Source organism: Adiantum capillus-veneris, chromosome 16 (genome assembly GCF_014529385.1).
Source record: "Adiantum capillus-veneris isolate H3 chromosome 16, ASM1452938v2, whole genome shotgun sequence".
NCBI classification, from domain to species: domain Eukaryota; kingdom Viridiplantae; phylum Streptophyta; class Polypodiopsida; order Polypodiales; family Pteridaceae; genus Adiantum; species Adiantum capillus-veneris.
Window position 1 is genome coordinate 30,133,251 of NC_140946.1, and position 18,002 is coordinate 30,151,252.

Below are 18,002 nucleotides of genomic sequence, written 5' to 3' on the forward strand. Positions count from 1 at the left end.
CACGGGAGAGACGGTGTTGTCTCTGTGATCATGCAGCTAGGTAGAGAGCGAGAGAGAGCAGGCGAGTCTCTTTTGCTTGTGGGTTGCAGGATGCTTTGCATGGAGTGCAGAGCAGTGACCTTGTTGTGCAGGTTGCATCTACGGATGCACAGGTAGAGCGGGACAACTCTAGTGAGTCACAGCAGGATGAGTCATCAGAGGTGATGAAAGAGATGACTCACATGGATGCTGAGATGTCGGCTATTGTGGAGTCATTTCTTGATATGCTTATGTCAGAGCTTGATGCAAATTCAGGATAGATGGATACTCTTGGTACACATGTGATATGTGGTGGGCACGAGGAGTCACTCCAGAGCTCGGAGTCAGAGTGCCATGGTCTCTATGATAGGGGACAGGATTGCCATGAGTTGAGTTCTGAGTTGGAGGTGGCAGAGGTTGCCAGGGTTGCATCAACGTTCGGTGTCCTCATGTACGAGTTGTTGATCTCGAGGCCCGACATAGCAGCTGCAGTGGGAGCATTTGCAGCAGGGTTGATTAGTTGTTCGATGACTGATCTCGGCATAGAGCATAGGGGAGGTTTGCAGGTATTGGACCGATACTTGCAGGAGTGCATGAGCTCTTGTAGACTCTTTGCAGAGCTTGGAGCTAGCTCTGTGTGGCTTCCGCACAGCGGGATGTTTGTCTATCAGTAGAGCCGGATGAACTAGCTCATCGAGAGTCAGTGGGCATAGGTTGAGAGAATCTCTCACCTTCTATTAGTTGTACACTAGTAGATCTTGCTTAAAGGCACATTGGCCTTTAAGTGGGAGGTTGTTGGGGTTAAGGCCTATGTGCCTTGACCGGTCGCCCAGGTCATGGGTGCCCGCCCACTGTTACCCTATACTTATAGTGAGTATACTGTATAGGGGGAGCTGCCACTTCACAGTCTCCCCACCCACATCGTGTGTGTGTCTCCTTCTCTCTCTCACTCTCCGTCTGTGGTGCTCCCCGATCCCCTTCAACTCTCCATGCCTGATAGCAATACTTTGCACCCTGCAAGCCCCAAGCTCGACAGCAACACTCTGCAAAACCTGCTCGCGTAGCAACCTCTACACGTCCAACCCCGAGCCCGCCCATGTTGACTCACGCAACAGCAACCCAATCGCCTGCAAGTCAACTCTTGAGATCACTGTCTAACGACCTCTGTTGACAGTATTAACGGCCTAGGTTGAGAGCAGTTTTCACCCAAGAAAACCCTATATAGGGTTAAAGGAACGATGACCAAAACCAATGATGTCAAGAACACTGGTGGTGCACCCTCAACACCAAGAAAGACTCAATCATTCATGGCTACCCCAAGGTAGACCCGATCAATCGCCTCCCCCCATCTCTCTCTATTTCTATCTCTCTCCCTCTTTTTCCTCTCTCTATCTCTATCTCTTCTGCATGTTCCTTTCTCTACTCTCTATCCTATCACTCTTTAGAGCACTTTCTCTCTTTGTAAATTATTCCAATGTAAACTTTCTTATCCGAGTGAAAAATATGTTAAACAAATAAAATCTAAAGAGCGTAAAAATATATCAAAAAAGGGGGAAATTACCAAAATACTCTTCCAATTTGTGGAAATTCCCAAAATACCCCTCACATTTTAAAAATTCTCAAAATACCCTTGTATCTGTTTTGGTTAGATTGTTCAAGATTTTCTAATCTTATTCCTTTTTGACAATTAAGATCGGTTTTTGAGTGCTTAGCATGTAAGTTGTAACAAATTACTTTGTAAAAAAGGCAATTTTAGTCGAAAAATAGTGAAGCAATTCATCTCCAAAAGATACATAATCAATTCAAATTCTAGTTTTAGCACCTTGTATTGATAGACAATCAATCTTCTTATGAAAATCCACAAAAAAAATTACCTTGGGAGAAATTTAGTCTCACAAGTAAGGGTATTTAGGGAATCTTGGAGAATTTGAAGGGCATTTTTCGAATTTATGACAAAACATTGGGGGTTTGTAGTCAAGAGAATTTTTCATCTTGGCGCTAGCCCCCATTCTGAGAGAGTAGGTAGTGATGCCAGAATGTCAAAGATCCTCTTCTAAGCCTAGCCAATGAAAACAAATGGAAAAAAAAAAAGAAGGCAAGTGCCCACAAACTAGTGAAAACAAGCATAAAAGAAAGCCTGGCGCTAGCGCCCAATATGAGAGAGGCATAGCGGGCAGCTTTCCCTCCTATGCAGTCTAGCGCTAACGCCCAGTATCTACTAACATAATATGGGGGAAGGGCTCCCCTTTACACGTGTTGCAAACTGCGACCTGAAGGCTAAAGTCCAAAACGAAAAAAAGCCCAGTTGCACGCGATAAAGAGGGAGAGAGGGGGAGAGAGAGAGGCCGCCGAAGGTGGCTGGCCGTACTAGTTGAGTCATATGTCGTTGCTGTGCCTAAAGACTACAATTGCCGTGCGTTGCCTACAATCACTCGCCCGTCTTTCACAATGGCTTGATGGGGTCTTCAAATCATTTCCAAGTTTTCTTTTGTGGGTTTTAGTTGCTGCCTCTCTGCAGCTCATCCACATGATTGGCACCTCCCTCCATCGCACTCTCTCACTTGATTTTGTTTCTCTTAGCTGTGGCCATCTCTGAGCTGCACCGAGTTGTGGCCATCTCTCTCTCTCTCTCTCTCTCTCTCTCTCTCTCTCTCACACACACACACACACACACACACTCTCAAACAGCCAGCAGCTAGCCGTGGGCCTCGTCATTATAATTCCAGGGACAAGAGACCACCTTGTTATTGTAAGGGATCTTTGTTTGCCGGATGCGATTGGCAGTTTCCATACTCAGTCATAGCATATTAAGGAGGAGCCGTCGCGCAAGGCAAGCGCTAGCACTCAGGGTGATTACGTAGAAGAATGAGGCTTGACAGATCATCACGGAAATTTTGTTAATGTGATAATTCACAAGAAGTTTTGGACAAATTCTCACAATAATTCCCACATTGTGACTTACCTCAACATCATGAGCTTCTGTGTGAGGGAGGCATTGCATACCTAGCTAGGTACAATTGGGGGCAGGGAGCGTCGGCCCGGTGGGGGGGCCGATGGTCCCTTGCCCCCAATTGTACTAGCTATGTATGCGGTGCCTCTCGAGGAGAAGCTGATGATGTTATTCATTGCATGAAAAACACTGGAAAAGACTCCGTTTTCCAACATGAGAAAATGTCTAAATCTTCTTGTGTCGATGTCGCACAAGCTAGACACTAGGACAGTGGCAAAAGATACACTTCTTAATTAACAACGTATAGTCCTCACACCAGCGCAGATTGGTGGCCTCGTGGTGTGGGCCAGCGACGATAAAGGCCTTCTCTCTTGCACGCAGGACATCAGCTCAATGTTGAGGGACCTGAGCGAATCTGAAAATATTCTAGCTCTAGCTAATATAATATGAGGAGCCAGTAGTAGGGAGTATCGACTAGGATTAAATGTAAAAAAAATGCGGATCTGAGTTGATCCTACTGGCAGTGAAGAGCGAGGCAATGATGACGGTGTGCAAAAGTTGATTTGAGGCATCAGCGAGGCTCGAGGCAACATACCAAGAAGATACGGGGCACGAGGGGTCGCATGCAAGGGATCTGAGGACGCTCGTGCAAGATGCAAGTGTCACGCGTAGTGAAGGCAAGGCCTAGCGTGCAGGGATAACGTTCATCCTCTTTTTTATTTAAGGTTTCATCCCACTTGCAACATTGCACGCATGTTGGGTTGGCTACAGTAGTAGCCTTTAAATGTATTTGTGCAGCCCGTGTGAGTTCGAAACTCATTGAACGTTAAATAAATGGTTAACGGGACATCAAGGCTCCAGCCTCCAGCCCTTGCAGAAGGGAGGAATCTTCCCAACAAATGAATATAATATGGTAGCTACCATGGGAATGAAGAATCGTTAAGTTTTAAAAAAAAAGATAGCGATAGAGAGAATCAATATGTTCCGTCTTTCTCTCTTGCTTAAGCCTTTTCAAAACAAGGCTAGCGCTAGCGCTCAATGCGAGAGAGAGAGAGAGAGAGAGAGAGAGAGAGAGAGAGAGAGAGAGAGAGAGAGAGAGAGAGAGAGAGAGAGAGAGAGATTAGACAGAGAGAGAGGGAGAGAAGCTTTTCAAAAAAAGAAAACAAGCGCTAATGTTCAAGACAGAGATAGGGAGTGAAGCTTTTTTCATCTGCGCATGAGAAAGATTGAAACATGAGTTTTTGGAAAACAACCCAAGTGCTAGCACTAATTGGTGCTTTTCGCTAGTCTTCGATGTAAGTAGGGAGTGTAGTCTCCCTCGTTTACCCACTCTCTCATCCTCTCCATTTCGGTCCATCTATAGCTAGAAAATGATCACAAAAATAATTAGACCTTCTCTCTCTCTCTCTCTCTCTCTCTCTCTCTCTCTCTCTCTCTCTCTCTCTCTCTCTCTCTCTCTCTCTCCGTCTTGTGCATCGAACAATGTGATTGTTCGATGCACAAGACGGGGAGAGAGACATTGTTCGATGCACAAGACGGGGGGAGAGAGAGAGAGAGAGAGAGAGAGAGAGAGAGAGAGAGAGAGAGAGAGAGAGAGAGAGAGAGAGAGAGAGAGAGAGAGAGAGAGAGAGAGAGAGAGAGACTCAGTGCTAGCACTCACATTGTTCGATGCACAAGACGGAGAGAGAGAGAGAGAGAGAGAGAGAGAGAGAGAGAGAGAGAGAGAGAGAGAGAGAGAACTATATCTTTGAAGCGAGAGAGAGACGGCGAGTGAGAGAGGGAAAGAGATAAAGAGGGTGAGCGAGAGAGATAAAGTGGGTTTGGATAGAGCAAGAGAGAGATGGAGAGAGGGAGGATGTGAGACAGACAGAAAGAGATAGAGCAATAAAGTGGGGATTGGAAGTAGGTAGAGAGAGACATAGGGGAGAAGAGAGATAAAGGGCTGAAGGAGAGAGCAGGGGCGAGAGAGTGAGAGAAAAGAGAGATAGAGATCTAGACAGAGAGACAGACTGGTTGAATAAGAGTTGGGAGAAAGAAGAAGAGGAAAAAGAGAAGAGAGAGGGAGTGACATTGAAGATGGAGGGAGAGGGAGCAAGGGTGAGAGGTTTCAAGGGAGTAAATTTCCATATGGTTGCTTCTTTGTTGTTGTGCTGGAAGTATATGATGGCAAGGATGCTCCTTTACCTCATGTTCCTTCCACAAACAAGGAAATGACTACTCTGAAGACGGCAAAAAAAAGTCTTGTAGCGTGGCCTAAAAGTGATCTGGTAATTTTTGGGTTTATCTTGATAGAGACCATTGACATACCTTCAGAAGATGCCTGGCTCGATTCGCTAGAGGAGGATGATTGGACGCAAGAGGCAGATGGGGCACCAATGCGAGGTACAATTCAACATCCATTGTCTCTAAATAAAGTTTTTATGCGTGCTTTGACATTCATTTGGCATGCAGGTGGTATGGAATGTGGGCATTGGTTTATTTGGCAACTGTTCGCATAGTATACAAATGAGAATGACGTTGTCGTCCAAAACAGAGGAGACTATGGAGTGTTGGCTTTGTTAGGGAGCTAGATGGGCCGAATGATGACAATATTTGAGAACAACAAGGAGTTCTCCACCAAACTACGTTTTGTTCTTGAAATGCAAGCCCGTCGGCTACAAGAGATGCAGGAGCAAGACAAGAAAAATGCAGATGAGGTGGATCGTGCCCTAAAGGAATCATCTTTGTTGGGGCTGCATCCAAACATTGTAGACTTAGATCCTCTCGCCACTGATCTAGAATAGATATTTTGAACAACACCTTGCATTGTATGGACATTGCTCATTTTTGTTTACCGCTATGAACGATCGCTTTTAACATTCTTTTGAATAAAGAGAAGTGCTTATTCCTAAGTGTCCTGCTCTTGCAATTGAGTGGAGGTCCGTAGTGGTAATGTAAACTTAGAGTTTTTTGTGGTTGCCCTTTGTTACCCTTTGTCGTATAATACTTTTGCGTTTGGAAATTAAACACTTGTCTGCATATATCAGTGTCTCATGTGCAAGCACATTGTTAGAAGTCTTGACAGTAAACCAGAGTTACATGACGTAGAGAGAGAGAGAGAGAGAGAGAGAGAGAGAGAGAGAGAGAGAGAGAGAGAGAGAGAGAGAGAGAGAGAGAAAGAAAAGAAGAAGAAGAAAATTTTGGAAAATAGAAGTTATATAGAGTGTGTGATGAGAGGATATCACTCAATTGGTGGAGGGAGCTTTTTGCAAAGTCTTGTGGAATGGAACACAAAGTTAGTAGAGAGAGCTTTATAAATAATTTTGCCAACCATGCCATTTTCCATAAAAAGCTTCCTCCGTTCCCCTACTCTAGGGCATGCCTTAATGTGTAAGGCTCATAGGGGTCAGTGGTGCAAGACGTAGCACGGAGAAAGATAGGGATTGAGGGTGGCTTTCATGGTCGAGCCCGCTCGGACTGTAGGAGGAGGTCATGATGCTAGGGCAGGAGGTGGGTTGCAAGTTGGATTCACACGAACAAGCTAGTTGAGTAGCTGCACTTATAGACGATGAAGAGTAAGCTCGATTAGTTGTTGTAGAGGGGTGGTTGTGGGAGGGCAGACACAAACCCAAAGACCAGTGCGTGAAAGGGTGAAAGTGCAGGTGGTTAAAAAGGGAAAATGAAGGTGCATTAGGGAAAATTGATGTTGCATTGGGCCACCGTTTTGCATGCAAGGAAGGGGTGGGTAGATCACGGTGGGCAAATGGCATGCAAGGCGTGTGTGGACGAGGAGGATTGGCTACTATTGACCACTGGGGCCTGACCATGTAAATAGTGAGCGGAGAATGGGCGCCACTGTAATTTTACTGGTTGTGGTTGTTCATGGAGTATGGGCAACAATGCAACCGATGGACCATGCATGGAGTGCATGTAGGGTGGCCCGGTGAGTGAACAAAGCTGCACATGGTTCGTTGATGACAACCCTGCCGCTATTGTGGTTTGAGGCACTGTCGTATAACCCCATCCTTTGCCATTGCTATCCCAACTTCAATAAGTGCCATAGTCCGCACCACCTAAGTCATCCATCACAAGCTCATGTCCATCACTACGACCCACCCAAGTCATCTAGCTTTACCACGGCTATGCAAGAGTGCCACAAAAGTGATCTTCTCCTCTGCCTCTCGTGTCGGGCATGTCTTTGTTTGCTCTATGCCGCTACGACTTGTTCTCTTGTCATCCTTACCACCCGTGCCAATGTGCACAGCTCCACAAATCTGTGGATGGGAATATCCTGTGGTGATAGCTTGCTATTGGACAACTTTTTTGGTCCCGCCCAAGCTGCTGTCCTTCGACACCGACACCACCTCATGAACCCATGCCACTGGTCCCCGACTTATTTCCAGTGTTTGATTTTGTGTTAACTTTGGACCCATAACACCTTAATTCACTTTACTCAATTATTTGGTGGTTTATTCCTAAGCAGGGAAGCAAATCCTCCTCCTTTTCTCTAATTCTCTCTATGTCTTAGACCTCTGTGGCACATTGCCCCTTGTCTAAAATTCTCTACTACTTCCTCTTCTACTCACATTTTCGATCTAAGTAAGTATTTTTTTCTTAATCACATGCAAGCTCATATGCACCCTACTATTATTAACTAGTTTTATCGATATATATTTATTTTTTAGCAATGCTTACTACTACATTAGCAATGTTTAGTAGGCTTTTCTTACCATATAAAATATTGGCACTTCTACTATCTATTCTGATCTCTTACATTAATCACAAATTAATAAAAGATTAACGTTAAGATGTTCAAAGATTTTGCTAGAATGAAAGAGAGAGAAAACAAAAAATTTAATGGAGTAGAAAAGAAGTATATAACTTATCTTAGTGCAAAATTTGCAAAGATCTATGTTCTTGGGAGACAAATCATGGAATTTTTCTCGGATGTCAGGTTGTGGATCTCTTTGATTGTTTGTTACCAAGAGCATAGCCTTGTGCTTTGATGCCATTGCTCCCAGCTAGCATGCTACGAATGATAAAACCAAAAAGTTTGCATACCTCGCGAATACCACAAGCACATAATCGAGGCTATACACGAATTGTGATAGACAGAGAGCGAGCGAGCGAAAGAAAACATGTGCAAATGCACCTCCTAGAGTAGAGTGCTACACCGATGCGACGAGAGGGAAGAGAAGAGAGGATAGGAGAATAACATAGACATTGGGTGCAATATCCCCAGTCTAAGAGTGAACAAGTTTTTTTGCACGTATTTATTTATATATTTTTTGAATGCTCAAAATAATAGATTGTCCACCCAGACGTACAATGACCAAAGCTCATAAAGAGCATTTTAATATTAAAATAATTATAAATGTGCTATCTTTTCGCATAGGACATTGATCGCTGATGCTTTTACCATCTGTCAGCTATAATAAATCTATAATCATCAATTTCCATTACTTAGAGGCTTCGATGAAGGGCATGTTTCTTGGACTAGGTAGTGGTATTCTCTTCTCCTTCTTATGTGCTAACAAAATAACGTACATTCTAATACATTGGTGATGAAGCAGGCTCGAAAAATTTGCTATCATACACTCACACAGACGGACAAACATGAGCTCGCTAAGAGAAATGGAGGCTTGAGGCAACAGCCATGCAGTGGCGTACTTTCACGAAAGCGTGGCGTCTCTTATCCTCACAATCACCAGACAGAAACTACGCCACCGCATCTGCTGCAGCGCGCCTTCCTCACATCGACCTCAATGATTACCCTCCTGACGTTACCCGAAACTTTTCCATCATCGCCCACATTGACCACGGCAAATCCACCCTTGCTGATCGCCTTCTTGAACTCACAGGCACCATCAAGAAGGGCCATGGACAACCTCAGTATCTCGACAAGCTCCAGGTTAAGTGTTTCTCTCTCTCTCTCTCTCTCTCTCACACACACACACACACACACACACACACACACACACTCACTCACCCACTCGTGCGAGAGAGAGAGAGAGAGAGAGAGAGAGAGAGAGAGAGAGAGAGAGAGAGAGAGAGAGAGAGAGAGGCCGTCTCAATCAAGCCCGCCTGTTTGTTATGGATTAACTATTACAGTGAGGATTTTGGTATCGTTCTTGAGGGAGAATTTTCATAAGAGGTGGTCATCATTGGTAGCTCCTCGGTCTTGATGGTAATGAGCCTCTCAAGTTCTAGACTCTGGTAAGCAGCACTATCGGCGGGGAATCCCATTTGGTCACTAGCACCAACATTTGAGTTGCTTTCAGTCATGGTCATAGGAGGCGAGTTCTCTCCTTATGATGGATTCTGATGGGTTTTCCATTGGAGTTAGACGTTTGGCAGATAATGATCCTAGGGATGTTGAGAGATTGAGAACCAAGGAATAGTCTTGGCATATGATCGTACATTTTATGGAGTTTGGGATCACATCTCTATGCTGGTAGGAATATTTTGAATATCTATCTTGAGGATTGTGCCCCTTGAGATGTTTTTTTTAATAGGGTTTTTTTGTGTATGAGAGAGAGAGAGAGAGAGAGAGAGAGAGAGAGAGAGAGAGAGAGAGAGAGAGGGGCTCATAGCGATCGTCAAAACCTTGTTCGAGCCTGCTAGCACCGACGACCCTTCCTCTCAACATGCGCTCCCGTTAGCACTTTGTGGTCGCCCCCCTCTTGCACTTCCAGCGTTGATTCGTTGCACTTGTTGGTTCACTGCACCTCATACCTGCGTTCTACTTTATCCACTTTGGCACTTTGCATAGCCGCTTGTCACTCGTTCGTTGCACTACACATATAGGGTGGAGAATCACGTGTGATCACCCTCATACACCATGTGAGCGTCTGTGCGGAGACTGAAGACGAGAGAGAGAGAGAGAGAGAGAGAGAGAGAGAGAGAGAGGGAAACGTTAAGAGATTGAAATAGGGTAGTAAGTTCACTTGCAAGCGACCATAGGAGGAGGGCGACACATGGGGAGCCTTCCAAATACAACCAGTGAATGAGAGATAGCCCATCTTGCCCATGCCTACATAAGAGGCCAAGTGTTGGGTCGGCTATGCCTCCCTAGAACCCCACGACATATGTCACAAACATGGAGCGCACAACAATATCAAATATGCTCGGATAAATAGACTTTATTAGTTAATACTGAAGCCAATTGATATAGAAAGAAAGAGAGAAAGAAGATTGACACTGTCACAAATGTGATGACGTGGCATTCCAATGAAAGAGGACGCATTTAGAGCGCCCGAAACGAAGCGGGACCAATTTAAAACCTCAAAACATGATGACGTGACACTTGTATGGATGTCCTGAATTTGCGGAGGATTTTTTAGGAAATCCTAGATTTTAGGAAACAGTTTTTTTTGTGCTAGCTTTTCATATTTGATGCTTTTTGGCCCTGGGCAATAAGGAAAACAATACCTGAAGGGGCACTTGTCTTGGGGCGAGTGCACCTAGAAGCAGAACTCCGTCGCTTCGTGTCGACTCTTCTCTTCTCCCTCTTTCTCTATTCGAGTTTAGTTGTAGTTTCTGTTTGTGTGTTGCTATTGATTTCTCGCTTGGGTGTTCAAGCCTGTTATAGTGGTATCAGAGCTCAGACAATCTTCTTCTACACAGGGCGTGTGTCACAAACGGGAGCGCATAACAATATAAAATATACTCGGATAAATAGAATTTATCACTTAATATTGAAGCCAAAGGCTACAGAGAGAAATAAATAGAGAGAGAGAGAGAGAGTGAGAAGATCGACACAGTACTGGGGACCAGAAGATGGGTTGGTCCCCCCCCCCCCCTTAAAGAGAATTCTTTATTAGGGAGAATCTTTTTACAAGCACAAGAACCGGAGAAAACCCCTTCGTTCTAAATCTCTGACTCGATGGTCGTTCCTTCCCGTAAGGGAAATCCGAGAGACAAGCTCTCAATCCTTTTTCCGTATATACTCGGAGTTGAGACTCCGCAGACAATTTCCGAATTCCATTTCCGGAATTCCCAAGCGTAAGCTGAAGCCTTCTCGCTTCTCCTTCGCGATGAAGTACCTGCAAACACACACGCAAACATGCGACAACAATTTGTATGGCGAATCCACAATAGATACCTGTCGCTCTTGCGCGGGAAAAGCGACTTCCGTGCTTCGTAGTCTCATGATCTCTTGCGTTATCTGGCGGTAGAGTCTTCTCTTGCTGATGTTGGTAACCCCTTTTCAGTGAGGGCATGTGGTGCTTTTATAGCTCCTTGACCACGGCACGAATAGCTGCTCGCGTAGAGATCGCGGCCGTTTTTTATTTTTTAATGTTCTACCCGAAATAGGGAGAGAGAATTCGTTGGCTGGTTTTGTTGCTTTATTTTCTAAGTGGCTGTCCGCTTATTAAGTGGACGGCCGGCATATTTTAAAATTGGTCTGAACCTGCCCAAAAACTCAATAAAACCTTATAAGTTTAAAACAATGCTTTTCACAACACTTCCAAGGCGTCCCTGGATGCAACCACATGCACAAATGCAATGCAGATATAGATTCCTCGCGGGAAAGCGTCTGCTCTTCCCAGAAAACTCGTTAAAATATTCCGCTTTTTAAGAAAAGCCAAAATGGCTCGCATTTATCTAGATTATAGGTACATAAATTATATTGTAATCAAATTTAGAATTTCCCTCTCCCTCTTTTTCCAAATTAAATCATAACAAAAAATAGTCCAACACTCTAAAAGTAATGAGAAAATGGAAGAATGAAATGCTTTTGGCTATCTTACTCACAACTCTCTTTACCTCTCGAGAATAGATCTAGCAAGTCCCCAACTTTTAGACTCTATCAAGCACTAAACCTTGTGTCTAGATGCTTCACTGCTAAGGTGTGAATGGAATGGAAAGACAAATCTTTCAAAAAGAATGCTTTGAATATGCACTAGCTTACTCACCATCTAAGGATCATTCCCCGACAACGACACCAATGTTAGCGGGTCGCTGCGATCATGGACGTCTGTAGCATAGCTATTTGGCACTAACATAATATCTTAATACTCAGGGAAGTGCCTTGAATGGGGCATGGACACTCTTTGAGGTTGTCAGTCCTCAAGAAGTGAACCTAACAAGAAAACACTGAATGATCGAAAAATTTGCCTATGTCCTTTCTCACAGCTCTCGGTCATCACGTCCTTTTGTCAAACAAACGAACTCTGATCCTCAGGAAACTTTAAGAGAAGCTGCATTAGGCCTAAAGAGACAAGTCTACAAAGTCTTGTTGCAATCTAACAAGGTACATGGATCAGTCAATTTCTCTTTCAATGTCTGAAAAGGAGTCACCTCTGTGGGTCCCCACGAAAAAGGTACTCCTTTCTGTGTCAAGGTATGCAAAGGGGAAGCAGCCTCTGTAAACTTTCGTATGAACCGCCTGTAGTACGAACACAGTCCCAAGAAGCTTCTAACTTCATGGACATTCCTCAAATCGGGCCAATCACGGATAGTCTCTATCTTGGCCGGGTCCATTTGCACTCCTGCTCTGCTGACACAATGTGTCCCAAAAAGTGTATCTCTAGTAGAAAAAAATCACTTTTCTTTGCATTAATCACTAACGTGTGATATCGTAATGCCGGAAAGACTTGAAGCAGATGATCTTTGTGTTCTGCCTCATTCTTGGAGAAAACAATGATGTCGTCAAAGAAAGTGCCAACAAATAGCCTGTACTCTCGAAAAATCCTGTCTATCATCCGGATAAATGTCGCAGGAGCATTGGTTAAGCCAAAAGGCATCGCCAAAAACTCAAATAACCGAAAAGTCGTCCGAAAAGTTGTCTTGTAGACATCGCCTGGCGCTATCCTGATCTGATGATATCCACTCTTCACATCAATCTGCCTGTAACCTGTCGAGTATATCATCGATCCTAGGAGTCGGAAATCTGTTCTTGATGGTGATTTCGTTGAGAGTGCTATAATCGATGCACATTCTCCAAGATCTGTCTTTTTTCAAAACCAACAACACTGGAGAGCAATACGGTGAAGTACTAGGCTGGACAAGACCCTTTTCCAAGAGGTCTTTCACTGGGTTCATAATCTTTTCATTCTGTACTCGGCTCACACGGTAAGGTGGCCGATTCGGTGGCGTGCTTCCAGGTATCAGATCAATGGTTTGATCTTCAAGCCCTTTGAAAAGCAATCGGCATGAGTGTGGAGAAAAATCTTGGCGTTCGTTTGATCAGGTCAAAACATATTCAACCTTTATCCAGCGTTCAGTTCTCTCCCAAAAGAATGAGTAAGAAACTGAAGTTCATCAAGTACACTCTCTAAGCCCTTCATTTATCAAAGTTGCTTTCTCGGCCCGGTAGTTAACCACGGCGTAGTTCTTGTGGTACCAAGGGATCCTGCGTAGAACGTCAGTCGCGTGTCCTGAACACCCCTGTCATTGCAAAGGAAGTTTGCCAATGCTTGGTGTAATGGCAACATCCCATCCGGGTGCCAGCCGAACTACCTCCGCCTGTGGCGTCAGTCTGTCCTGCGTAATTCCAAATCGAGCCACCAATTCCAAGTGAAAAGAAGTTGGCCTTTGCTCCTTCAAAAGAGCTTCCTGATCCTTCACTTTGCCCCAAAAGCGGCAAAGTTTGTACTTTCATTCATTAGATTCGGTTCAGGTCCGACGCCATGTGGTACCAGTTCTGCTTTTCTATCTGCCTTTTCTGCCACATTCCTCAGCTGCTCTTGAACTCTCAGACTTGTCGTCCTCTTTATCATTCTGTTCTTTCTGTGCCTTATTAGGGCACTTCGCGGAGATATGTCCCTGTTCCCCACATCCAAAGCACTTCCCCTCTCTGATGAAGCGAGCTCTCTCCTCAGGAGTAAGCTTGGGTCGTGCATCATTTTTTTCTGGGTTGCTCTTTTTCTTTCTACTTTCTTTCCCATAAGTCTGTTCGGCTCATTGTGTCATGGCCTCATCTGTGGGGTAGGTCAGACTGCCGGAGTGAATGGCAAAGCCCCGCTTCGCATGACTCATCAACTCCTGAATAGAAGCTGACTTCTGTTCCAAGCAGTGATCTCGGATCTCTGTAGGTAGACCCAAGGTAAACCGCTCAATCTGTTCTCTGAACGAGATCTTCTTGAATGAAGAGGTGGGTAGAAAAGAGCTCCAGAATCTTTCACAACAAGCATTGATTGTATCTTTCTTGGTCATCCGAAGATGGTTCCAAGCAGCTCGTACATCTCGTTCATATTCTTGCGTCAACCAAGAAGAAATAAAAAGCTTTTCAAATTTCAACCATTTAACTGGCGCAGTCTTGTTTAAAAGAAGCGTGGACCACCAAGTACGAGCATTCCCCTTAAGGTAAGAGGTAGCTCTCCGAATCTTGGAGTGCTCTGAATAGCGTCCTCCCGCGAAAGTGATGTCAAACTGCTGTATAAAAGACAAAGCCTTCGAAGCATCTGAGTATCCTAAAAAAGTATCAAACTTGATTGAGTGGCCAGCTTCCTTAAACTCTTGGACTTTCTTGCTTTTATCTTCGAGAAAGTCTATTGGTTGGCTTTGTAAAAATTCTTCTTGTTCTCATAAAACTTTCCGTCATCAGAATCTGAGCTGTCTGTAGACGAGTCCTCAGTAGAACTGTCAGTCTCTGGGCGAGATGTAGCCTTCTTCTTGCTCTTTTCGAAGCTTTGTTTCTTGCTTCGCTTTTTACCTTTTCTGTCTTCTTCGCTCGAATCTGAAGAGCTAGAAGAACTGTCAGAAGAAGAAGAAGAAGAAGAACTGGGTACTCCTTCAAATCGAACACGCTTCTTCTGTTTCTTTGCCTTGTCAAATGTCGACCAACGACCCAAATATCCCGGGAAGTCAGTGCCTTTCTTCTGCTTTTTGCCGTGCTTTTTTTTGCCTTTCTTTTGCACGTCGAAAAGCTGAGCAATCCATGCATCAACCACGTTCTCCAGTTATAATTCTTGGAGGCAGAAGATTTCTTGAGAGCGGGTTTTGGGAGTGGTGTTGTGGTTCTCTGCCACTCCATCTGTACCTCTTCCAAAGAGGTCTGGTTCATATATTTTGCCATCTTCGGGTCCTTGGCAAAATTCCGCATCATCTTTGTTGCATCGCCAATCAATTGACGACGCTCCATCTCTCGTTGCTCCGCCTGAGTAGGCCGAGGCGGGCCATACTCTCTGTTTGAATCTATAACCGGCCTATACAACGTAGAGGGCGGTATTATTTCAATTACCTGTTAACTTTACACAGAACACTGAGAAGGGAAGAGAACACAGTTGCGTCCAGCAGCGACTAGAATGTCACTGCGCACACGAGTCCGACACCTTGTAGGCCCCAAAGACTGGCGCCCCTTTTGGTAAAATTTCGGGAGCATAACGGTACCGAAATTAACCCGAATCAGTTTCCAAGCTCAGGACTCTATCCCACTGGCATTATCCCTTAGTCGGGAGCACAAAACAGTAAATTCCAGGTCGCTGTAATTTCTGGTTCAGTCCTGTTTTTGACCTGATTTGGGCACACGGTCCCTACACTGTTCCCTGCACCTTGGGCTTGGTGCCCCTTGATTTTGGAAGCATCCCGGTCTCAAAACAGTCTCAAAACAGAGTAAAAACAGCAAGCAAACAGTGCTGAATTTACTGCGCAATCGAGAGGTTATCACCCTCTCGTGGACCTGCTTTGGTGCAACAGCTAGCTACACCGGTTCCTGTGCAAAGAGGCTCTTGCCTCGGCATGAAAGCATATTTCCCCACAGCTGTGCATACTACATAGGTCAAATGAGAAGCCCACTAGTGGGGCATAACATACTGTTCGTAGGGGAGAAAGAGAGCAGTATGTAGCGTGCGGGGCATCACTCCCGTCACCATACTGTGCATAGAGGGCAAGGTAAGCATTCCATAGCTTCTGTACCTGCTACAATCCACCTGAGGCTGAAAATGGCGCCCCCTTTGTTGATATGCAGCTCGTTTTTGCCTCCTAGAGTGGCAGAATCGCTCACAGGCTGACACGTCGCCCAGTTTCCAAGTTTGGGCTTTCCCTGCTAAAAATATCTCAACTGGTGCGTCAGTTGACTTGGCAGCTAAAAATATCTCAACTGGTGCGTCAGTTGACTTGGCAGCAAAGCAATAAAATGTTCCCCTTGTCATTCCAGAGCTAATGACGCGAACACATTCCAGAGCTAATGACGCGAACACATTTTCCGGTCAAAAGTAGCAGTTCCCTAAATTTTAGGAGATGCTTCCATGGCGTCCCTATCGGTCTCCTGACCATCATTGAAGACTACCATTTGACCAACATCTACAATGTGGGTTAATTACTGGCCCCTTTCAACTTATAAAGTTGCAGTGACTTGACGAGTGGCCCAAATTCCAATTTGGCGCACACGAGCTTCCATACTCATCAGAATTTAGTGCTAACTGGCCCGGGCAGTCCCTGTCTGACCGACCTAGATCCCCGATGTGAGAAACCCATTTGGCTGCAGCCGTTTCACACTGGCCATGCAATGTCCACTTGCACCTTTTCAAGGGTTCCGAGACAAACAAGTAAAAATAAAATAAATATATCTAATACTTATTTACGGAAGGCAACAGGAAAAATACACCTCCTGGTGACAGAATCTTCGTTGTGATCCCAGCCCGCATCTCCAGATGCAGAGGGAGTCGACTGATCATTGCCTGAAGCCATAGGTGCCGCGGAAAAAAAAAAATTCAGGGATCGGATTTCCCGTAGAAGAGAAAGTGGCGGTGCTCTGATACCATTGTAATAGACTTGGACACTCCAAGTCAAGAATCAACCGCGGCAGCACCAAATAACCACTTCAAAACAATTTATAGATCACAATAGATTTGCACTGGCCCGGCGGAGTTCCGTGCCTAGAGATATTGGCCCCAAAGACTGGCGCCCCTTTCGGTATTTCTTTTTGTATTAATCAATCATCAAAGTACAAGAGAGTGGCTCGGGGTTCACTCTCAGACTCTGCGTCCAGATGCTCTGAGAAGTGAGGCCCTCACCACTAATTTAAAGGTACAAGGGATGCCCAAAACCAGAGCCCCAAATGGTTCAAATCAAAAGCAATTGCTCTCTCTCTCTCTCACAGAGAGTCAAAACTTGAAAGCAAAAGCATTCTCTCTCTTTCTCATATTGTAGAGAAAAAACAAAATTTGCGTCACTCATCATTTTCAAATTTTTTATTTATTTTAATAATAGCCTCCGCGATTTCCGGAAATTAGGGTTTTTGGCAAAAATTAGGGTTTGCAGGAATTTTAGGGTTTTTGGCAGAAATTAGGGTTTCTGCTATCCGCCACGTCATCACTTTGTGACATACCCCCCTCTTGAAAGCATTGTAATCGACCGCGATTACGCCTGCAAAACCGACAAAAGCCATAAACCGTCTTAGCAAACACTGACTGTTAGTACCTACGTACTAGGAACACACATCTAGCACATGTACGAAATCGGCAGTCACAGCACACGACATCACACGACATCACCAGACATCACAGGACATCACATGACATTGAACATTCATTCGGATCTTAGACCATGATTTATCGGCAATGTAGCTAGCAATCACATCTAGGTCCAATTGGGACCTCATCGATGTCCGATTGACTAACCTCTATTGCAACCATGTCTATTCGAGATCAATCAGACCAAAATGCTGCAGTCATTTCGTCTATCAGTTCCTGCACTCACAAGAAGTCAAGACAAATCAGTATCATTATCAGGAATTCCATTTCATAAAGTCATCCGGCAGAATACTGTCAGCTCTCAGTATCCCTGAAGCTCAAAGAGACATCAGTGACTTTAGTATCAAAATCAAGGCATCTGTTGACAAAGGAGTGGAGTAACTCCCCTCTTGTGCATCCCACTGCACCAGATCTCCGGCCAAGCTGAATTCTGGGTTCCGTTTGGAGTAGACTATGCTAAACCAAAGCATCGAGGTAAAGTTTCACAATCCGAGGAGTATCTGCTAGGTCCTCCTCCTCCATCCACTTCGCATCAAATGCAGGAAAGTTCTTGAATTTAACCAAGAACCGCCTTCGGACTTTACCTTTCTTCATATCCGTATGTGCCAAAATCTGTTCAAGAACAAGGGTCTCCT

At 44.7% G+C, this 18,002-nt stretch overlaps 1 protein-coding gene across 1 annotated transcript in view; it reads left to right on the forward strand.

Moving 5' to 3' along the window:
- Window positions 1-8,497: 8,497 nt before the first annotated feature.
- Window positions 8,498-18,002, forward strand: part of LOC147438792 (Small GTP-binding protein) — a 36,106-nt gene continuing 26,601 nt past the window's right edge. Inside the window, exon 1 of the mRNA XM_086484764.1 lies at window positions 8,498-8,858. Within this exon, the coding sequence (XP_086340890.1) occupies window positions 8,604-8,858 (255 nt within the window). The 5' untranslated portion in view covers window positions 8,498-8,603. The remainder of the gene's footprint in view (window positions 8,859-18,002) is intronic.